The 18,034-nt window shown below is 41.7% G+C and overlaps 1 protein-coding gene across 5 annotated transcripts in view; it reads left to right on the top strand.

Moving 5' to 3' along the window:
• The window catches only part of PLD1 (phospholipase D1), a 202,462-nt gene that overhangs the window by 137,596 nt on the left and 46,832 nt on the right, over positions 1 to 18,034 (top strand). For all 5 annotated transcript variants that reach the window (XR_006777955.2, XM_087861397.1, XM_045788648.2 and 2 more), the window contains 2 exons: positions 7,433 to 7,543; positions 10,258 to 10,346. Coding sequence is in view for 4 of the 5 variants with exons in the window: in XM_087861397.1 (XP_087717523.1) it covers positions 7,433 to 7,543; positions 10,258 to 10,346 (200 nt within the window). In the remaining variant the exon portion in view is untranslated. The remainder of the gene's footprint in view (positions 1 to 7,432; positions 7,544 to 10,257; positions 10,347 to 18,034) is intronic.

Raw genomic sequence — 18,034 nt, 5'->3', positions numbered from 1 at the left:
CTGTGGATAAAGCCCTGTTTTCTATATTCTCATCCAGTTCCCTGGCAAGTAGACAGAAACTGCGTGACCGCTCTGTCAGATGCCTCCTGGAGTCACCCTCTCTGCATCCCTGAATGCGGTGTTAGAGGTGGGGCTGGAACCGGGGTATCTCCTGATATGCTTCTGTGTCCATCCTCGATTTGCTCGGATGGCTTGGACTCAGGAACCTGTAGAGCCAATTGATTGGAAAGGAAGTCTACCAAGACTTACTCATTAACTCATTTATTCCGTCAACATATGTTTATTAAGAGCCATCTGTTTGCACAGTGAAGTCATCAGTGCATACTTGGGTGCTGAGGAAGAAGACAAAAGTTCTCTGCCTCTGGAAGCCTAGTTAGCTGGGGGAGAGAAAGCTATGACATTGAACCATGTAGTTAACAATGCTAGGTGTGGTCCGGGACTAACCGCTGGCATGCAAGTAGGGCCCAGCACGCTGTGCGAGTCTGGCAGTGACGACGAGAGAACTGGGTGTCTGCTGTAAGTAATAAGCCTGCCTGCTCCGTGGATGGGAGATCCGACTGCCGCAGACCATTTGCTCTTGAGGGCTTGGCAGGTGAAGTTGAGATGGCGTAAGGCCAGATTGGGGATACCGTGGAGTGCCAGCTTGGTTAATTGGGACCAGATCCTGGAGGCGTTAGTGAACTTTGGAACTTTTTTTTCCCCCATCCAGGAAGCAGCATGATATAGGAATGCTTTATGAAAACTAACCCAGATCAGAGTTTCCAAACCTGGTTTTACCTGTGAAATGCTAATAGCTATGTCACAAAAAAGACTTCCATGGACAGAGAAGCTTTTGCAGATCTTCTAAGCACAGGACTTCCTAGCGCCTTTGTTATGCTGATGTGTATCAGGGAATCGCTAAGAATGAATGTGCTGTGAGAATTTCCCAAGCCCAATGGATGGAGGATCTCTCATTTTGTCATGTGTCTGTTCCCATCTCTCTGAACAAACCCACTCGGGCACCTATAGGTTATACATAGGGAGAACTTAGACAAAAAAGAGAGCAAGAGCAAGGATACCAGTGAGGAGGCTGTGACTGTGGTTCGAGCGTATGCAAAGTTTGCATTTGTAAATTAGCATTCTTTTTCCTGAAGAGGACCCCCCCGCAATTTAAGAAGTGTTACTGGTCACCAGAAGATGTTTTTCAGAATGGCCAAAACAACTCCAGTGGTGTAAACAGTGGGCCCAGCCAGCCAGTGCCAACTTTTCTAAGTCAGGAAAGTCTGAGAGGACCAGAAACCAAAAAAAGAAAAGAAATGACTCTGCTTCTGTTCTCCTTTTCTGTAAAGTTCTGACTGTGGTGTTGTTTCACTTCACGTTATTTACTGGCTCTCCACATTATTCGTCTTGTTCTAGACATTCTTGTTTTCAAGTCATGAGCAAATAGAACTTAGAAGCCCAAAGCCATAATCGAGCTGAATCCCTGGTTTTCCAGAGACTCCAGAAGGGAGCTGGGAGGTGGAACCCAGTACGTTGTAGGCAACTTGATCTTTAAAGGGTTAATTGTCATACTTCTAGGCCCTTCACTCTCTCAGCTATCATGTGGCAATAGCCAAATAACTCTTACATACTCTCGGTTGAGAAATTTAACACTATTTAATAAAGTTCTTTCTTAGGTTTGTTCTTTTTTAAAAACAAATTTTAGCATAATTTTTAACAGTTTATTGTTCATAACGTAATTTAGAGACCGCAAGCTTTAATTAACTCAAAAGGAGCAAGGGGATGTAGCAAGTGGAAGAGGTAGATTCTAGAGTCAGAGTGTGTTCAAATCCCAGCTTTGCTACACACTAGCCGTGCACCCTTGGGAAAATTGCTTCACATCTCCATATGCATTTTCTTCATCAATAAAACAGACATCATAATAGCATCTGCCTCATAGGGTTGGTGGTGAGAGCTAAGTGAAATCCATGCAAAAGCACTTAGAAAGTGCACTAGTTTGGATCATATCAATGTTAGCTTCAGTCCTCAAGCTTTCCCTCGTGTTTTCAAAAGCGTGGAACAAAGAAGAGGACATTTTTCTGGGTGGGTCAGGAGGGTTATTCTGGCTACAAAATCTTTATACCATAAATTTATTGAAATGGAGAAAAAGAGCATTTGACATAATGAAATAGGTAGTAGGTAAGATTCACGTTCTTTTATTTGCAAAAGGGAACCCACTGATTTAATTCTTTTAACACAAAAACATTGGGTCCAATTATCCTTGGTAATTGCACACCAGCCGTGATGCCCAGCCATCGCAGAAGGCTTGCCACAAGCAGCCAGGGCGGCCAGTCCAGGGGGGAACGGAGGCTGCCCCCACCAACACGAGTTTCTGTTCCTAAAAAAAAAGTCATCCGAACCTGAAAGCTGACTTCAGCAACTTCCACTGACACTTTTAAAGTACTCTCAGGTGTTTCCCCTCTGAGCTGGGCATTCTCAGAAGCCTGCCAAGATCATTTAGAGAAGACAAAGCAGGAGAAAGGCTCGGAGCTGAGGGGTGGCGGAAAGATGGTTCTGAAACCACTTATGCCCAGTTCTTGTATAAAAGAACTTGTTCTCTCCTGAAAAGGAACAAACTGGATGCCCAAATGCTCTCATTGCCATGTCAGGTAAATGACCAAGACAGGACATTCGGCATGTCTATCAAGGTAAAAGACCATGCCTGATGCCAAATTAGCATCAATATGGAATCAATATAGGGAACAATCCTCTTTATTAAATTGGGCAGCTTCTTGTAGAAAAGCCATTCCTTAGACAATCGTTGTTGAGAAGTCCTGCCAAATTGAGGGAAATAATTCCAGTGGAGTTAGGTCTTTGATCTCTCTGTCTGTTAAAAAAAATTAAACAGGAAAACTATACAGGCAAGTGTGAATGACATCCAGATTATATTAGTGGAAAAACTTGTTCCTACACTTGGGGAAAATGGCCACATGACTCTCTGCAGGATGTCACTGTAGGAATCAATGTAGATGTCAAAGGCCCACAGCATGTTTTGTGTTGTGAAAAAATGAAGTAGGTAGGGAGGGGTAAAAGAAAGCCACTTAACTTCCTCTAAGGCAGTTTCCTAACATGGAGGCTGTTTCCCGTCTGTGGACCAGGTCTTCATGCAGTGGCATTCTGTGCTCGCCACTGCAGTTCTTGGAGGGAGAGCCATGAACGGCGAGTGTTTACTCCTGCCCAGCACTGCATTAAGCTCTTCGTGGTTTATCTCATTCAGTATTCACCAGTCACTACACCGGACTCCTGTGCAACCTCTTGTTTTCACAGATGAGGAAAGTAAGACTTTGGGAGGTTAAAATAACCCAGGGAGGGATGGTGAGGCTGAGGCTGAGCGGTCTGGCTCCAGGCCCGAGGTGGTCACCACCAGGCACAGGCTGTTTCCGACGAGATCTGGCTGGTCGTAACCACCAAGGGCTTGGGCCAGGCCGAGCTGCGTGTCCGGCTTGCCATTTAGGATCCTCTTCTGTTGCAGCAGCCCCAAGTCCTTCCCTAACCCTCTTCTTGCTTCTTCCTGGCTCCCAAGAGCCCCCATCGACACCTTTCTTCCTAGGACTTCTCTCCCCTTCAGTTTTATTCTTCAGAAGTTTATTTTCTTCCTCTCCTTCAGCCTCAAGGTTAACTTTTCCCTATTGTTCAGGCGAAAGGATCTTCCCATGTTGTGTGGTGAATGGGTGACACTCGGTGGTACGAAAGTGGTGATTAGAAGGAAGGGCTTGATAGTGTGAGGTGAATTCTTGAACAAAGTCCGTTTCTTGGTGCTCCTGGCCTGCTTTTGTCCTGGGTACAGACTGGAAGAATAAGGCCCAACAGTCTGAGTGCTTCCCTTGTCTCCTGACCCGTGCCACTGATGGGCTTCTCCATGGAAGCCAACTTCTGCTTGAGAGACATATAAATGGCTCTTGTCCTAACAGTCTCTGGTCCACAGCTGACTGACTTGGGAGTTAAGGAAAACACAAAGAAATTAAGATATGTGCTGAATTTATATGGAAGAAAAGCATAACAGTAAGAGAAAAGCAACTTGGGACACATACTAAGAAAGCTTTGAAAGTTTTCCTTCGAGAAGAGATTTCTGAGTTTCGATCCATATATTCAACTTGGGCCCACTGTGTATAAGGGATTAGGGCTTGTGGATAAAAGAGAAGGTTATCTTCCTGCCTGTCTGTCTGTCTATCTATATCTATGTATCTATCTATTTTTTTTTAAAGATTTTATTTATTTATTTGACAGAGAGAGACAGCCAGCGAGAGAGGGAACACAAGCAGGGGGAGTGGGAGAGGAAGAAGCAGGCTCATAGCGGAGGAGCCTGATGTGGGGCTCGATCCCATAACGCTGGGATCACGCCCTGAGCCGAAGGCAGACGCTTAACCGCTGTGCCACCCAGGCGCCCCTATCTATCTATTTTTACATAACAATTCAACCATTCTGTACATGACTCAGTGCTCACCATGGTAAGTGTGGTCACTATCTGTCACTATACAACATTATTACAGTATCATTGACTCTATCCTCTGTGCCATCTCTGTGACTGACTTATTTTATAACTGGAAGTTTGACCTCTTAATCCCCTTCACCTATTTTGCCTAAGAAGGCTATCTTTTAAGTTAAAAAATAGGACATAGTACAAAGGAAAATGACTGGTTCTGGTTACAGTTTTGAAGCTAAAACATAAAATTAGAAATATGGGCTTTTTATATGCTTTAAAATTGTGTATTCAGAGTTGAGGTTTGAAAAGTGAGGGTTAGATTTGATTCTCAGTATACATATGGCAGTAAGATAAGGCCTATTTCTGCATATGTAAGCAAGAGTTTGAGGCTTGTCTCAGTTACGCTGGTTTAAAACAGAAATGCGGGACAAGTTGGTCAGACCAGTTAAGAAAAAGGAGAGAGTAAATCTTAAATTTAAAACAGAAGGGAGTCCGTCGCAATGTGTTTGGCCTGCTTGGCTGTTTACAAACTTTCTGGACTATCAAGCATTTAAAGCAGTTGAATGGATCTGTGTTTCACCTCTACCTTGAACTTGCCTGCTTTCCCTTCCTGGAGCTCTCCGCCATCCATCTTAGCTTTCCTCCCCAGCGTGTCTTGTTCCAAGGAGCCTCTTTCTGGCATAGCTGTCCAGGAAACTACTCCAAACTGATTAGACTTGAAACCTATTTGGCCCTCCTCATTTATATCTTATGTTAATGAGCTTATTAAATCGTTGAATCAGGGCAAGTTTGGAGAGTGAGAAAGGAAAGTGTAAGGTTTCTGGATTTGAGGGGAAGACTGAGAAGTGACCACCAAAGGTGGTACATAAACTTCGCCTGTAAGTTTTTAGGGAGCATATACATCAAATATCTACCACGTTCCCCAGACCATAGAGCTGTGTTTGTTATGCCATTTATTTCTTCACTCAGCAGCTGTGGCGCGCGAGCCTCTGCGTGTGAGTGTGTGTGTGTGTGAGAGGGAGAGAGAGAGAGAGATCTCAGTTGTACAGTGGAGGAAAGCAAGCCTCCCTGATATTAAAAGGACTTGTTGAAGGTGAAAGGGCTCGTAAGGGCAGAGCTGTAGCACAGATCTCTGGAGTTCCTATCTGCCCAGCATACTCTGCCATTTTATACGTTGTTTCCAGAGTTCTCGCGAATCAGATCAGGATGTGTAGGAGAAGAATCTTCTCTAGGTAGCCTGCATTTTCAGGGCTATGCCTCTCCGCATCCCAATTCGACATAAATTTGAGAGGACTAACAACTGAAACTCCTATTTGTTCAGAACTTTGTCATTTCTACTGGTGGACAATAATGCAGTTCCTTAGAGATGATGTGAAGTCGAGATATTTTCCCAGTGTGGATCATGTTTATATAAATTTCCTTGTGAGTTTTCTTTTGAGATATTTGATGATTGATGCTCACAATTAAACTTTCCAATGGCACGTATTCATCTGATAAAATTCAGTAAGTGTTTTGAGGGGAAGCTATTTTGTAATAAATACCTCATACTAAAGAGTAAGATTTTGAGGATAAAATCCATGATGTTAGTAAGTTCTAGTTTGAATTTCATGAGTGTTATCGATAACAACTTTTAAAGTTATTGACTAGATGAAGAATTTTATGAGATCTTTTATATATAATAGACAAGACCAATTACATAGTGGATCACTTTATAGATTCCTAATAATGTGGAGCCATTCTTTTGTTTTCAATTTCAGTTGACCTCGTGAGAGACCATTGCAGTATTCATTTCAAATCAGGAATAGCAAATCTATTTTTTATAGTGATTCTTCTGCAATGTCATGCTATTGCTTAAGGAAAATCGGTTAATAAATATTTACTGAGCACCTGCTGTCTGCCCAACGTTGTACTGTAGTCATAGTTAGAATACTGGAAAAAGTAACGAACAGTGATTCTTAGTTGGAAAGGCTTATATGTCCTCTGGGCCACCATCCTGTGCACAGCCACAGTCTCTACGGCGGCTCAGCTGTGATGAGCCACAACTCAAATGCATCCTCTAATGTTCTCATTAGTAATAGCAAACACTCACATACCACGTACCAGGTAGTAGGCCTCCTGCACGCTTCACAGTAATTCATCTAATCCTCTCTGTAACCCTATAAAATAGATACTCAATTGAACAGAACAGAAATCTGAGGCACCAGGAAGTTGAGAAACTTGACCAAGATCAAAGCTACTGAGTGGCTGGGCTAGGCTTTGAACTAGGCAGTCCCGCTAAGTATCAGTGTACTTACCTTATACTCAGGTGTCTGGGCTGGAAGCCCTTAATGTAATCCTGATGGGAGCAGGTGAGTGTCTGAATAGGGGGAGGCAGTAGGGATGAGAAAGATGAGCCAGGAGAGGCACACGAAGAATCAGTCAGCTAATTGAAGGCAAAGTCAAGGTTATATATCTAAATGAAGCTGTTTATATTTCAAAATGTATGGATCTGAACCCTATCTATTTGGGGAAAAAGGAATCAGCACATTATCAGGTCAGAGCTAGGGTGACCATATCTTATGGCTCAGAACAGGACACTTTGGAGAGTAAAAGTGGTACTATTAACAAATTCACCAGAACAACAGGCATTCTGGTGTAATTGTGGAACTATCATGAAAAAAAGAATACCAATGGTCACCCTACTCATAGCCACCGAAAGAGGGACTTTTGGAATACTCTTTGTAGAAACTACACTTTATGGTTTCCAGTTTCGAATGACAATAATCCTGGGTGGAGGAGGAAGTATTCAGGGCTTGACTTCTAGCCTGGCTCCTTCCTTATGGATTATGTCCAAGGACCAATGTCCCACCCACCTCCTCTCCGTGGGCCCACACATGACACCCAAGCCACTGTAATCATTCAGTTGTGCAGAAGAAAAAGGATTGATTTCATTTTATGAATACATCTGGCGTCCTCTCGATTGTCCGCTCATTTCCGATTGTTGCCTTGTAGCTGCTTCGCTCCGCTGCTGACTGGTCGGCTGGTATAAAGTACCATGAAGAGTCCATCCACACTGCTTACGTCCACGTGATAGAGAACAGCAAGCACTACATCTATATAGAAGTAAGTCCGGCTCACGTAAGTTAGCGTGACAACCTGCCTTCCCATAAATAGCTTGAAAGACCTCAGGGTCCCAGACTGAGGATCTGTACGTTAATCGGCATGTGTCGAGATGTGAGTTCGAGCCACCTGAATTTTTACGTCCCCAGCATACCTGACATGCACTTTGCATTTTCAGTTCAGGCCTCTAGGAGGAGTCCCCCAAGTTCTTGTTATTAAAGTGTGTGAACTCACTATACTCTTACCAGCCAGAAATACCACAAGGTGGATGAGTAAGTTTTTATTTGTCTTGAGGTGCAGGGTCTGAGTGGGAGGCATGTGCTGCTTCAGGAGAGCAGTAGTAACCACTCCTTTGGCTAGGAGTGGTTACTGGGTTACAAGGGTAAGTGCTCAAATGCAGACCACTGGGTGCCACTGGTTTGGCAATACTGGAATAGGGAGAGTGCCGGGAAAGGGACGTAGAAAAGGAAGGTGTGAGGTTATGGAGGGCAAGCGTCACCTCCTTCAATCCCGTATGAACCGTTGTTCCTTTTAAAGCTTGGTCAGATGCCAGAGTTTGTGTTCAGAGAAGAGGAGAAGACCTAGGGCCGCTACACTTAGTTTGGGGACCTTAATTGTACTTCAGAGTAGATGTGAAGCTAGCTCAGAGCACGTGGACAATCCTGAAAAAAAATTAGAAGTCACGATAATGTAAAAATAAATCAGAGCACATCTCTCTTCTTTATTTCCATCTTGTCTTTCCCATTGAATTTTTGCAATGTGTGGAGGGAGATGGGTTTCTTGGAGAAAACTGTCCTAGCCCTGTGTTCCTTCCCATCTCCCCCTCCATATAGTGACTAATCACGAAGGGCAAGTGGGAAAGAATTAGAGCTTTGTTTATTTCACAGGCCTGGAGGAAGAGACGCTGATTTCAAAACTTAGCAGGCTAAATGAAATACAGTATCCTGGATGGGACAGGAAAAGGACTGTGAATATCAAGGTCTGGAGCTTTGCAGTACTGATACAATTAGTATTACTGATCTCAGCAGTTATGCCATCATGATAGACCATGTTCACGGCCGCCTCATCCATGACCCAGACTCCTTATGCCTTAGCTCTTTGTAGTAGCATTAAGTCAGCCTTTCTTATTAGCGCTACCACAGCGCTCAGTGACGTCCGTAATGCCGTGTGGACGCACGTGGCTGTGAGCACAGACCTGTTACACGTCTAGCCGAGCTAAGGGGTTGGCAACTACCCTGCTCTCCCCAAAAGAGGAGAACAGGCCGTGACATGCGGCCAGTGGGTGTTCACAGCTGCCGAGGAACGCGAAGCTTCTCTGTAATATGAATTCAGAAAAACAAACATGGTTTGGTTGCCACTGACTTTTTATTGTTGGATGCCTTAAGGGAAAACACATTCTCGAGAGAGTTCCTGCACAATGTCTCCTGGAAAGTTTGTCTTATGGGGGCACTTTAGAGATTTATGCACTTAAGTCTAAAAACATGTAAACTAGTAAAAATAATGATGTTGCAAAGGGATGATAATCCTAGTTCGAGTCATTGCTTCTGTGTCTCTTTACAATGATTAGCAAAGATTACTTTATGATGATTATGTTACAGGTGTATTATAACAATGCATGTAAGTATGTGATAGTGATAGTATTTGTACCTAATTACTAACATTCCTTTATGCCGCGACTAAATCTTTTACACCATTATGATAATAATGTACCCAGGTTTTTTAGGAAGAGTTTTAAAGAATGTTTTATGGGTTAATGAATAGTATAGGTTACTTAAAGAAAAAAAGAAAAATATTTCTTTTTCCAGTTTGTTGGCTTATTTATATGTACCAAACATACTTGTGAAAGAGATTTGAAGCTACTTAAAATAGAATTTCAGAAATAGTAAGTGACCCAAACAAATGAGACAAGGCAAAAGCAGATACTAGGCAATGATAGAGAATGCGTGGAGAAAACTAGACCAGGATTCAGCCATCTACCCTGTTAGAAAGGTAAATTGAGCAGGAGACAGAAAATTTACCAGTATAGGATTTTATTTTATTTTATTTTATTTTATTTTATTTTATTTTATTTTATTTTATTTTATTTTATTTTATTTTATGTTATTATTTTTTTAAGGTTTTTTATTATTTATTTATTTGACAGAGAGAGAGACAGCCAGCGAGAGAGGGAACACAAGCAGGGGGAGTGGGAGAGGGAAGAAGCAGGCTCACAGCAGAGCAAGGAGCCCAATGCGGGGCTCGATCCCAGGACCCTGGGATCACGCCCTAAGCCAAAGGCAGACGCCTAACGACTGAGCCACCCAGGCACCCCAACCAATATAGGATTTTAAATCATGAGCATTTACACAATACATGAATCTGTAAACCTGGGGTCCCTAATGATTAAATTTGGAGTGTTCTTACCTTTCTAAAAGGTCAGTTCTTACCTTTCTAAAAGGTCAGCGACAAAGAACTCACATGATGAAATAACAGTGTAGCCTCCCACTGGACTGAGATATGATATGTGAAATGCCTGGAAACACATGAGACCCAGAGTGAGATGAGGCTTCTTTTAGTCTCAGGGTCATTGACTTTCCTAAATGATTTTAGTAATAAGAACATGTCTGCTATGTGAAACTTTTTTTAACATCGGTGTAGTGTTTGTAATAGAGCACGTTTTCCATGTATATACACTACTAAGATAAGAAAGGCTTACGTGATCACTGTCTTTCTTACAGAACCAGTTTTTCATAAGTTGCGCTGATGACAAAGTTGTGTTCAACAAGATAGGTGATGCCATTGCTCAGAGGATACTGAAAGCTCACAGGTAATGTTTTGGCCTTTGGCTAGAAGTGGTTACTGCGAATGTTCTTGCCTTTCCTGCTAAAATGACTTTTGAAAGCCTGTGTTAAAATACGGTCTTTTCCTAGCAGGCATAAATTGAGTTCAGCTAGCGGTAGGTTATTGGTTCCTTCAATGTGATTTCAGTTGCTGAGAATTTTGAGTCCCATTTTTGAAGCAATCGGAATTCTTCCAGGGCCCAGTCATTTTTTCCTGGCCAGTCTCTTTCCCACGCCATTAGAGTTGTGATTTGATTTATTTAGTGGCAGACAGTGAACTGTGTTCACTTAAAAATCAAAGCAAAATAGTCATCATATTTTTCCATGGGTTCTATTTAAATGCTTGTTACCCTCTGTCTTACTTCTTCAGCTCATGGGATTATTTTTTTAATAACAATGTTATTAAGATATAATTCACATACCATACAATCCAGCCACTTGACATGTACAATTCAGGGACTTTCAGCATATTGACAGCATTGTGCAACTATACCTAATCAGTTTTAGGACATTTTCATCACCCCGGAAAGAAACCTTGTAGCTATTAGCAGTCACTGTCTACTTCTCCTTACTTGATCCTCTTGCAACCGCTAAACTTCTTTCTTTCCATATAGATTGCCTACTCTGGGCATTGCATATAAATGGAATCATACAATATGTGGTCTTTTGTGACTGACTACTTTCACCTAATTTAATGTTTCCAAGACTCATCTATGTTATAGGATGTTAACAGTATTTCATTTATACTTATTGCCAGGTAATATTCCATTTTCTGAATATAGAAATATATAGAATATATTATTCTATATAATATATGTAATTGTATATAATATATACATTGTATATTAATATACATAATAATTAATGTATCACATATATTATATATATTTCTGAATATAGAAATATATAGAATATACTATATTCTATTTATCCATTCATCAGTTGGTAGATATTTGGGATGTTTCCAATGTTTGGCTGTTCTGATTAATGCTGCTATAAATATTCTGTCATAGTTTTTCTACAGACATATTTTTATTACTCTAGAGGTAGAATTGCAGGGTTATATGGTAATTCTATGTTTAACGTTTTGAGAAGCTGCCAGAAGGTTTTCAAAAACAGCTACACCATTTTACATTCCTATTGTGTATGAGGGCTCCAGTTTCTCTGTATCATTGCCAGTACTTACTATTATCTCTCTTTTGGATTATGGCCATCCTAATAGGTGTGAAATGATATCTCATTGTGGTTTGGATTTGAATTTCCCTAATGACTAATGATGTTGTGTATTTTTTTGTTTGTTTATTTGCCATTTCTTGTAATTATCTCTGGAGAAATATATATTCAAATTTCTTGTCCATTTTTTACTTAGTTCGTTTTTTCAGTGTTGAGTTGTAAGAGTTCTTTATATATTCTAGATACAAATATCATATCAGATTTATGACTTGCCAATATTTTCCCCTATGCAGGGTGTTTTCTTTTATACTTTCTTGATAATATCTTTTGAAACACAAAAGTTTTTAATTTTGATAAAGTCCAGTTTATCTGTTTTTTCTTTTATTGCTTCTGCTTTGGTACCATAGCCACAAAATCACCGCCTAATCCAAGATCATGAAGATTTATACTTCTTTTCTCCTAAGAATTTTATAGTTTTACTCCTTACACTTAGGTCTTGGATTCATTTTGGGTTATTTTCATACATGGCGTGAGGCAGCAGTCCCACTTCATTCCTTTATATGGGGATATACAGTTGTTCCAATACCATTTGTTGAAAAGACTGTTCTTTCTCCACTGAGTTGTCCTGGCATCCCGACTCTTCTTTTTATGGCTGATTTTAGCTCTGTGTAAAGGCAACAAAATAAACAAACAAGCAACACGATTATATTTTATTATTTCAGTTCCTTGAACACATGCAGTGGAGAATGTTAAGTACATACACATTTGGGGATTAAAACATCATTTTACTTCCAGCGTCACATGGCCCTTTAATATCTTTTTTTTTCCCCACATAATACGTGGGGATTTTTCGACCTAAGAACATGTTACAACAATAACTACCAGTATTTTATATGATCGGTAGTTTCTAGACTGTTACTGAATATTCATAACTACTCTTGAAAGTAGATCATATAGTCCTCGTGGTTGTTACTTTTATTATTGTCATTGCTGTCCCCATTTGTAGAGTTAAAAACTAAGATTCAAGAGGTGACGTGGCTTGACTAAGCCACTGAAAGCAATAGGCAAAAATGCCTTTGAGCCGGAGCCCTTGGACTTCCAACCCAGTGCCTCTCCCCATACCACATAACTTCAGTTCATTGACAGGTGGGATTTAAGACCCCTTCAGGGTTCCCACAATTTGAGGCAAGTGGGTTGGGCCTTTGTTGTCCCCTCCTCCCATTAGCCAGTCATCAGGTCCAGGCTGACTTGAGGAAATGAGCATGACCTTGGGTGAGGGCAGGGAGGGCAAATCCTGGAGAAGGACTTCACTGTGAGTAGTCAGCAGCCAGCACTCTCAGGGGGAAGGGAATGGCTGTCTTGAGCCCACGGTGAGGGCATTTAAGCAGCACATCACAGTACCCACCACATCCTGCAAGGTGTAGAATAGATCTCACCCCTGACTACACATCAAAGTCACCCTTGGACTTTTTAAGAAAAGATTTATTAATTATTTTAGAGAGAGAGAGAGAGTGCAGGGGTGGGGAGGGGCAAAGGGAGAAAGAAAGAGAAAATCTTAAGCAGGCCCCACGCCCATTGTGGAGCCTGATACAGGGCTCGCTGTCACGACCCTGAGATCATGACCTGAGCCAAAATCAAGAGTCGGACTCTTAACCAACTGAACCACCCAGGCGCCCCTCACCATTGGACTTTTACAAAAATCCAGAGAGCTGGACTCAATCCAGACTTGCTGAGTCAGAATTTCCTGGAGTGGGGCCCAGGCACTTGTGTTTCATAATGGTCCAAGGTAACTCCAGGGCACGGCAAGACTGCTCAGTACTCACCGAGAACAGCACGCATGGCCCCAAGTATTAATGATGATCTGTGCCTTTCCAGGTGACTTCTATCTTTTGCCTTCTCACATACTTTTTTCCAGAAAGTTACTGGGGGAGCTGTTTCTGAAATGACTTAAAAACAGCCTTATTTACAGTTAAACATAACACATGCCGGTCTCTTAATTCTGTGGGTCAATTTATGTTTAATTTACAAAATTAAATTTTCTGTCACCTCTTCCATTTCATTGATGCAAGAGTATCCACTTTATCTATAAAGCACATTTGACAAAGAAGAAAAATATTTTTTTCATGAAATTGAAATGAGTTGCAGAAATCCATTAAGCAGACAAATGAGCTCCCTGGGCTGAGCGGTGAATGACGAATATTGTGACCGTGATCAGCTAGTAAGGAAAGCAGGACGACTCTCAGCTTCGCTCATGCGAGCTGTTAGCTCCCTGTAGTCCATATATTAGTAAGTACCTGTAAGATTTGTTTTTAAAGGGCTTGGGAGCCTGGAAGAACATTTTTCCTTAGCATATTCGTTTGTCTTTAAAAATCTGGACTTCTTCTGAAATCATAGTATTTCAGGGCTGTAAAGACCTTTAAGATATTTTCTGATTGAACATTTCCCAGTGATCCTGTGAGCTGCTCCTAAAAAGAGAAGGGATCTGTGATGAGAGGGCACGGGAGGGTAGCATCTGCTGCAGACTGTCTCACACTTGGAAGTTCACAGAGCACATTAAAGATGCAGTTTCAAGCCTACTTTGTATAGGAAATGGGAAATGAGTCCATTGAATTTCAAATTAACTGTGTTATTTAGCTCTGATCTCTCCATCGTCTCCCTTTCTTTGACAGTCACATTTCAGAGGGTGTGTATATCACACATAAAACTTTTCACGGATACGCACGTGTATCCTGGAAATATATTTTACATTTTCCCCCTTCTCTGTAGCTCCACATTATTGTTCATCTCCTGTGTTCATAATAACTGTAAAATATGTTTTCATTTAATAATTTCAAGTCTGTGAGCTTGTATTCTTAGGAAAGGGAGGGGTGGGATTAGGGAGCTCATCGTGCAGCCTGCCTGCAATGCTCCCCATCCCCCTTTCACTGAGGGCCACTGTGCGCCATGCCCAAGTTCACCCCCTCTCTTCCTTTATTGACTTCTCTGTGCTCACTCTTCTGAGACTCAGAACTTCCCTGCCATGTCACGTGCCTAGCAACAAGTATAATTTTGGCTGTTGGAAAAAGAATAGAATCTAGCACAAAGCAGACGGAGGGAAATGACAGTCAGCATTCAGCCAGGCCTGACCAAGGAACACAGGCTCCCTTCCAGGTCCCTCCCACCCTGGAAAGATCAGAGTCGTTTAGTTGCCAGCTCCCTCGACCGGGCTGAGACTTTATTTTTCTGCCAGTGCTGGAATCCAGGGAATACCAGTTCCCTGAAGTGAGTTCTCCGCTTTCTTCACTTCCTCCTGGTTCCTTCTCAACAGCCATAGTGCTTTGCAGAAACAGGTTTTTGCAAAGACTTCACGCTCTGATCCATGACCTAGAGCCTCAGAATGTTGTTCATCCCATGGCGAACCAAGAGTTGCTGTGGGAATCTCGGCAGAAAACAGAAAGTCTCCTCTAATGAGTAAAACTGTCCTGGAGTTGAGACCAGCTGCCAACCCACTGGAAGCCCATCTTTGACAACTCAAATCTGATTGCAGATCGGGGAGAAGAACTCATCTGCTTTATACCATGTTTGAATAAGCCAAGAAGGAGTTAGAACCCACTGATCCAGGTAGAAATTTTAAAACACAGTGTGCCATGAATAAATGATTTCTGAGGATGAAACAGTTCTTTCTGGGAACTTGACGTGCATAATTCTGCTGCTTTGGTAAACAAGAAGTGAGAGAGTCCATTTTGCACTATCAACAGAGTTGACACATACAATGAAAATAGGCCGTTGGTTTAATGCCTCCATATTCTAATATTGAACTACTTTGAAAAACACACAGTTTTGAAAATTGCTCAAATTCTTCCTGCTTCCTATAACTGTAGAACAGTGCCAGACAGTGCTTGCAGTTTGCCCAGGAGTGGGTGGCATGGGGAATACTCCCCTGGGGAATCTGGAATTATTTGGGGACCAGGTGTCTGGAGACTTGAGTTCTTTTCAACTCTGTTATCTACAGGTATGTGACCTTTCAATCTATCAGTTTACCTTTCTGACACTGCTTTTTGAGTAACAGAGAAAATCTTACCTGTTCTACCTGACTCATATGAATGGATGTGAAAGCAATTTAAAAAGCGTAACATATCAGTTCACGTAAGACACGATGATGTTATCTCCAGGAAATTCATCTTCTGGAAATCTGGTCGCTCACTGTAAATTTGAGCAGGGATCAAGAAGCACAATACTCAAATCAACTGTTTCAGAATTAATATTTATGATAGAAACAACTGTTTAAAGAGCTGTTTAACATGCCTGGTTTTAAATTATTAGACGGCAACTGCTGGATAGGTGAAACTTACTTTGGTTTCCTGCCGCGGGTGCTCGTTCACCTGTGACACGCAGAGATGCATTATGAAAACACTGTCTGGAGGTGTCCTACCAGAAGTCCATAGCTGCCTTCTGCTCCTGGGAATCAGTCGTTGGACTTCTTATTGATCTTATTGATCCCCCCCAAATGTAAAATAAAACAGAAGGTATTCTGTAGCCTAAAATGAATTCAGTTTTGCTTTAATTTGTTTTAATTTTAGGTCCCGTTTCCTTTATTATTCTTTGAAGGTGTATAAGCTTTCTCCTTGAAATTGGTGGTTGTAAACTAATAATGTTATCAAGTAGTTTTTGAGTTGTTCCACGTTCGAGGTGCTCTACACCCATTACCTTATTTAATTCCTATACCTAGCGGATGTATAATTTTTCCCATTCTACAATGCGGCAGTGAAGCCCAGAGAGGTTAGTAACTGGCGTGAGTCACACAGCTATTGATGAGTGGATCTGAGACTGAAACCATGTCTTTAGGAACTTCGGCTTGTGCTCTGTACCACTCAGCTACAAAGCTGCCCTCATTTCAAGGGAAGTAGAAATGTTCTAATAGTAAGCCTCCCAGAAAGCTATGAGAGATACTTTATTTTTAAAATAAAGAAATCAGATGAACGTTTTATTTTTTTAAAGTAATTGTTTGATAGGTAAGAAGTTCTTCAGCTTACAGAAAAGTCTGCCTCCTGTAATTACCATAGCCTATAATTTGTGAACCACACTGAAAGGACATGCTGGGCGTGTTTCAGAAGCACTGTCTTAAAGAAATTTAAACTGCAGTTGTAATAGAAAGAACAAAAAGCATGTAGATTAAGTATGCCAATTGCTGGGTTCATATTTTTTTCTTGGAGGCCAACCTCTAAGCTCTGTAAAATAACCTGAGAAGAGGTTACACTGGGACAGAGATGACAAGAGATCATGGCAGGAGAATATTCAATTTAGATCATTTAATGGCTTTTGTTTGAATCCAAAAATTATATAAATGGTAATCTCAGAAGATAGAGAGATGTAAAGATTAGCACAGGGCAGAGCCCAGCAATCATTTTGTAGGGTTTTATTTGGGGGCAACAGAGGGGCCTTTCTCACAAAGCTTATCAAGTCAAGAGTGAAGTCTTAGACGTGCTGGGCTAACCTTCAGCATCCTTCCATTGAGGAGCTTGCGTCTCCAAAACATAACCAATGAAATCACGACGTGCGTGTGCATGCGCAGTATGTATGATGCCGTAATCTACAAAGTTGCACATACGATATGCAAAGTCACTGACAAGTGGGGCCAGCGTCTCTGGTGGGCTAGCTGTGATTTTAGCCAACTCCCTCATTTGCAGATGGGAAAACTGAAGCCTGAAAAGGGCTACTGCACTTTTAAAGATTTGCCAAACGTAAAATAAAATGGGTTCCGTCCCAAACCACTGAGAAGCTGCCGACCCGAGTGTCATGTAACCGATACCCCTACAGTGTAGATTCTCCCCACAAGAACACTCTGCCCCAGCCACGGCTCTGCTTGGTTCTGGCCGTGTTCACTGCTGCAAAATCCACAATGATAGGATTTATACCAGCTCTCGGAGCTTATAGCAATGAAATATGATCTATGAATCCCGAATTCTCAAAAAACAAAGCATCTCATCATTGGAGAAGCACGGCGAGCTCCTCAGGGGCATTCGTACAGATCCTGAGATGCCACTTTAGGCAGCCCCACTTCTGATGAAGAAAGAGGAGAGGGTTTTTCCTGAGGGAAGAACAAGGAGGGTAGTGTAGAGGAAAGCCATGACCATTTACATGGTGAATTAGTGCTCTGTTTTTCAAGGTACAGGCAATATTTCAGCGATCACAAAAATGGAAAATATTAAAGGTCCCACACTCTCACCACCCAGGAACTCACTTTTTACTATCTTATCTTTTTTGTTCGTACTAATATACATATATTTTCTGTTGAGTTGTAATTTATTTCCTTTTTCTATAGCTCGCCTGAATTTTTATTCCATTTCCACACAATAGAAGGAAATTTAGTCTAGTCACTTCCACACTTAAGTGTGGCCAAATTCAGCAATTTCTTGCTATTTGCTCTTTCTGCTCTGTATGCTGTCACTCAGGCACAACCCAGCCTTTTCTTCTCTTCCCCTCCCTGACGCGCCCCGTCCTTGGTATGGATGGTAAGGGGCCC

The sequence above is a fragment of the Ursus americanus genome, chromosome 4 (assembly GCF_024610735.1).
Source record: "Ursus americanus isolate L20-20 chromosome 4, mUrsAme1.1.p, whole genome shotgun sequence".
Classification (NCBI taxonomy): Eukaryota; Metazoa; Chordata; class Mammalia; order Carnivora; family Ursidae; genus Ursus; species Ursus americanus.
This window is presented reverse-complemented; position numbering and strand designations above follow the sequence as displayed.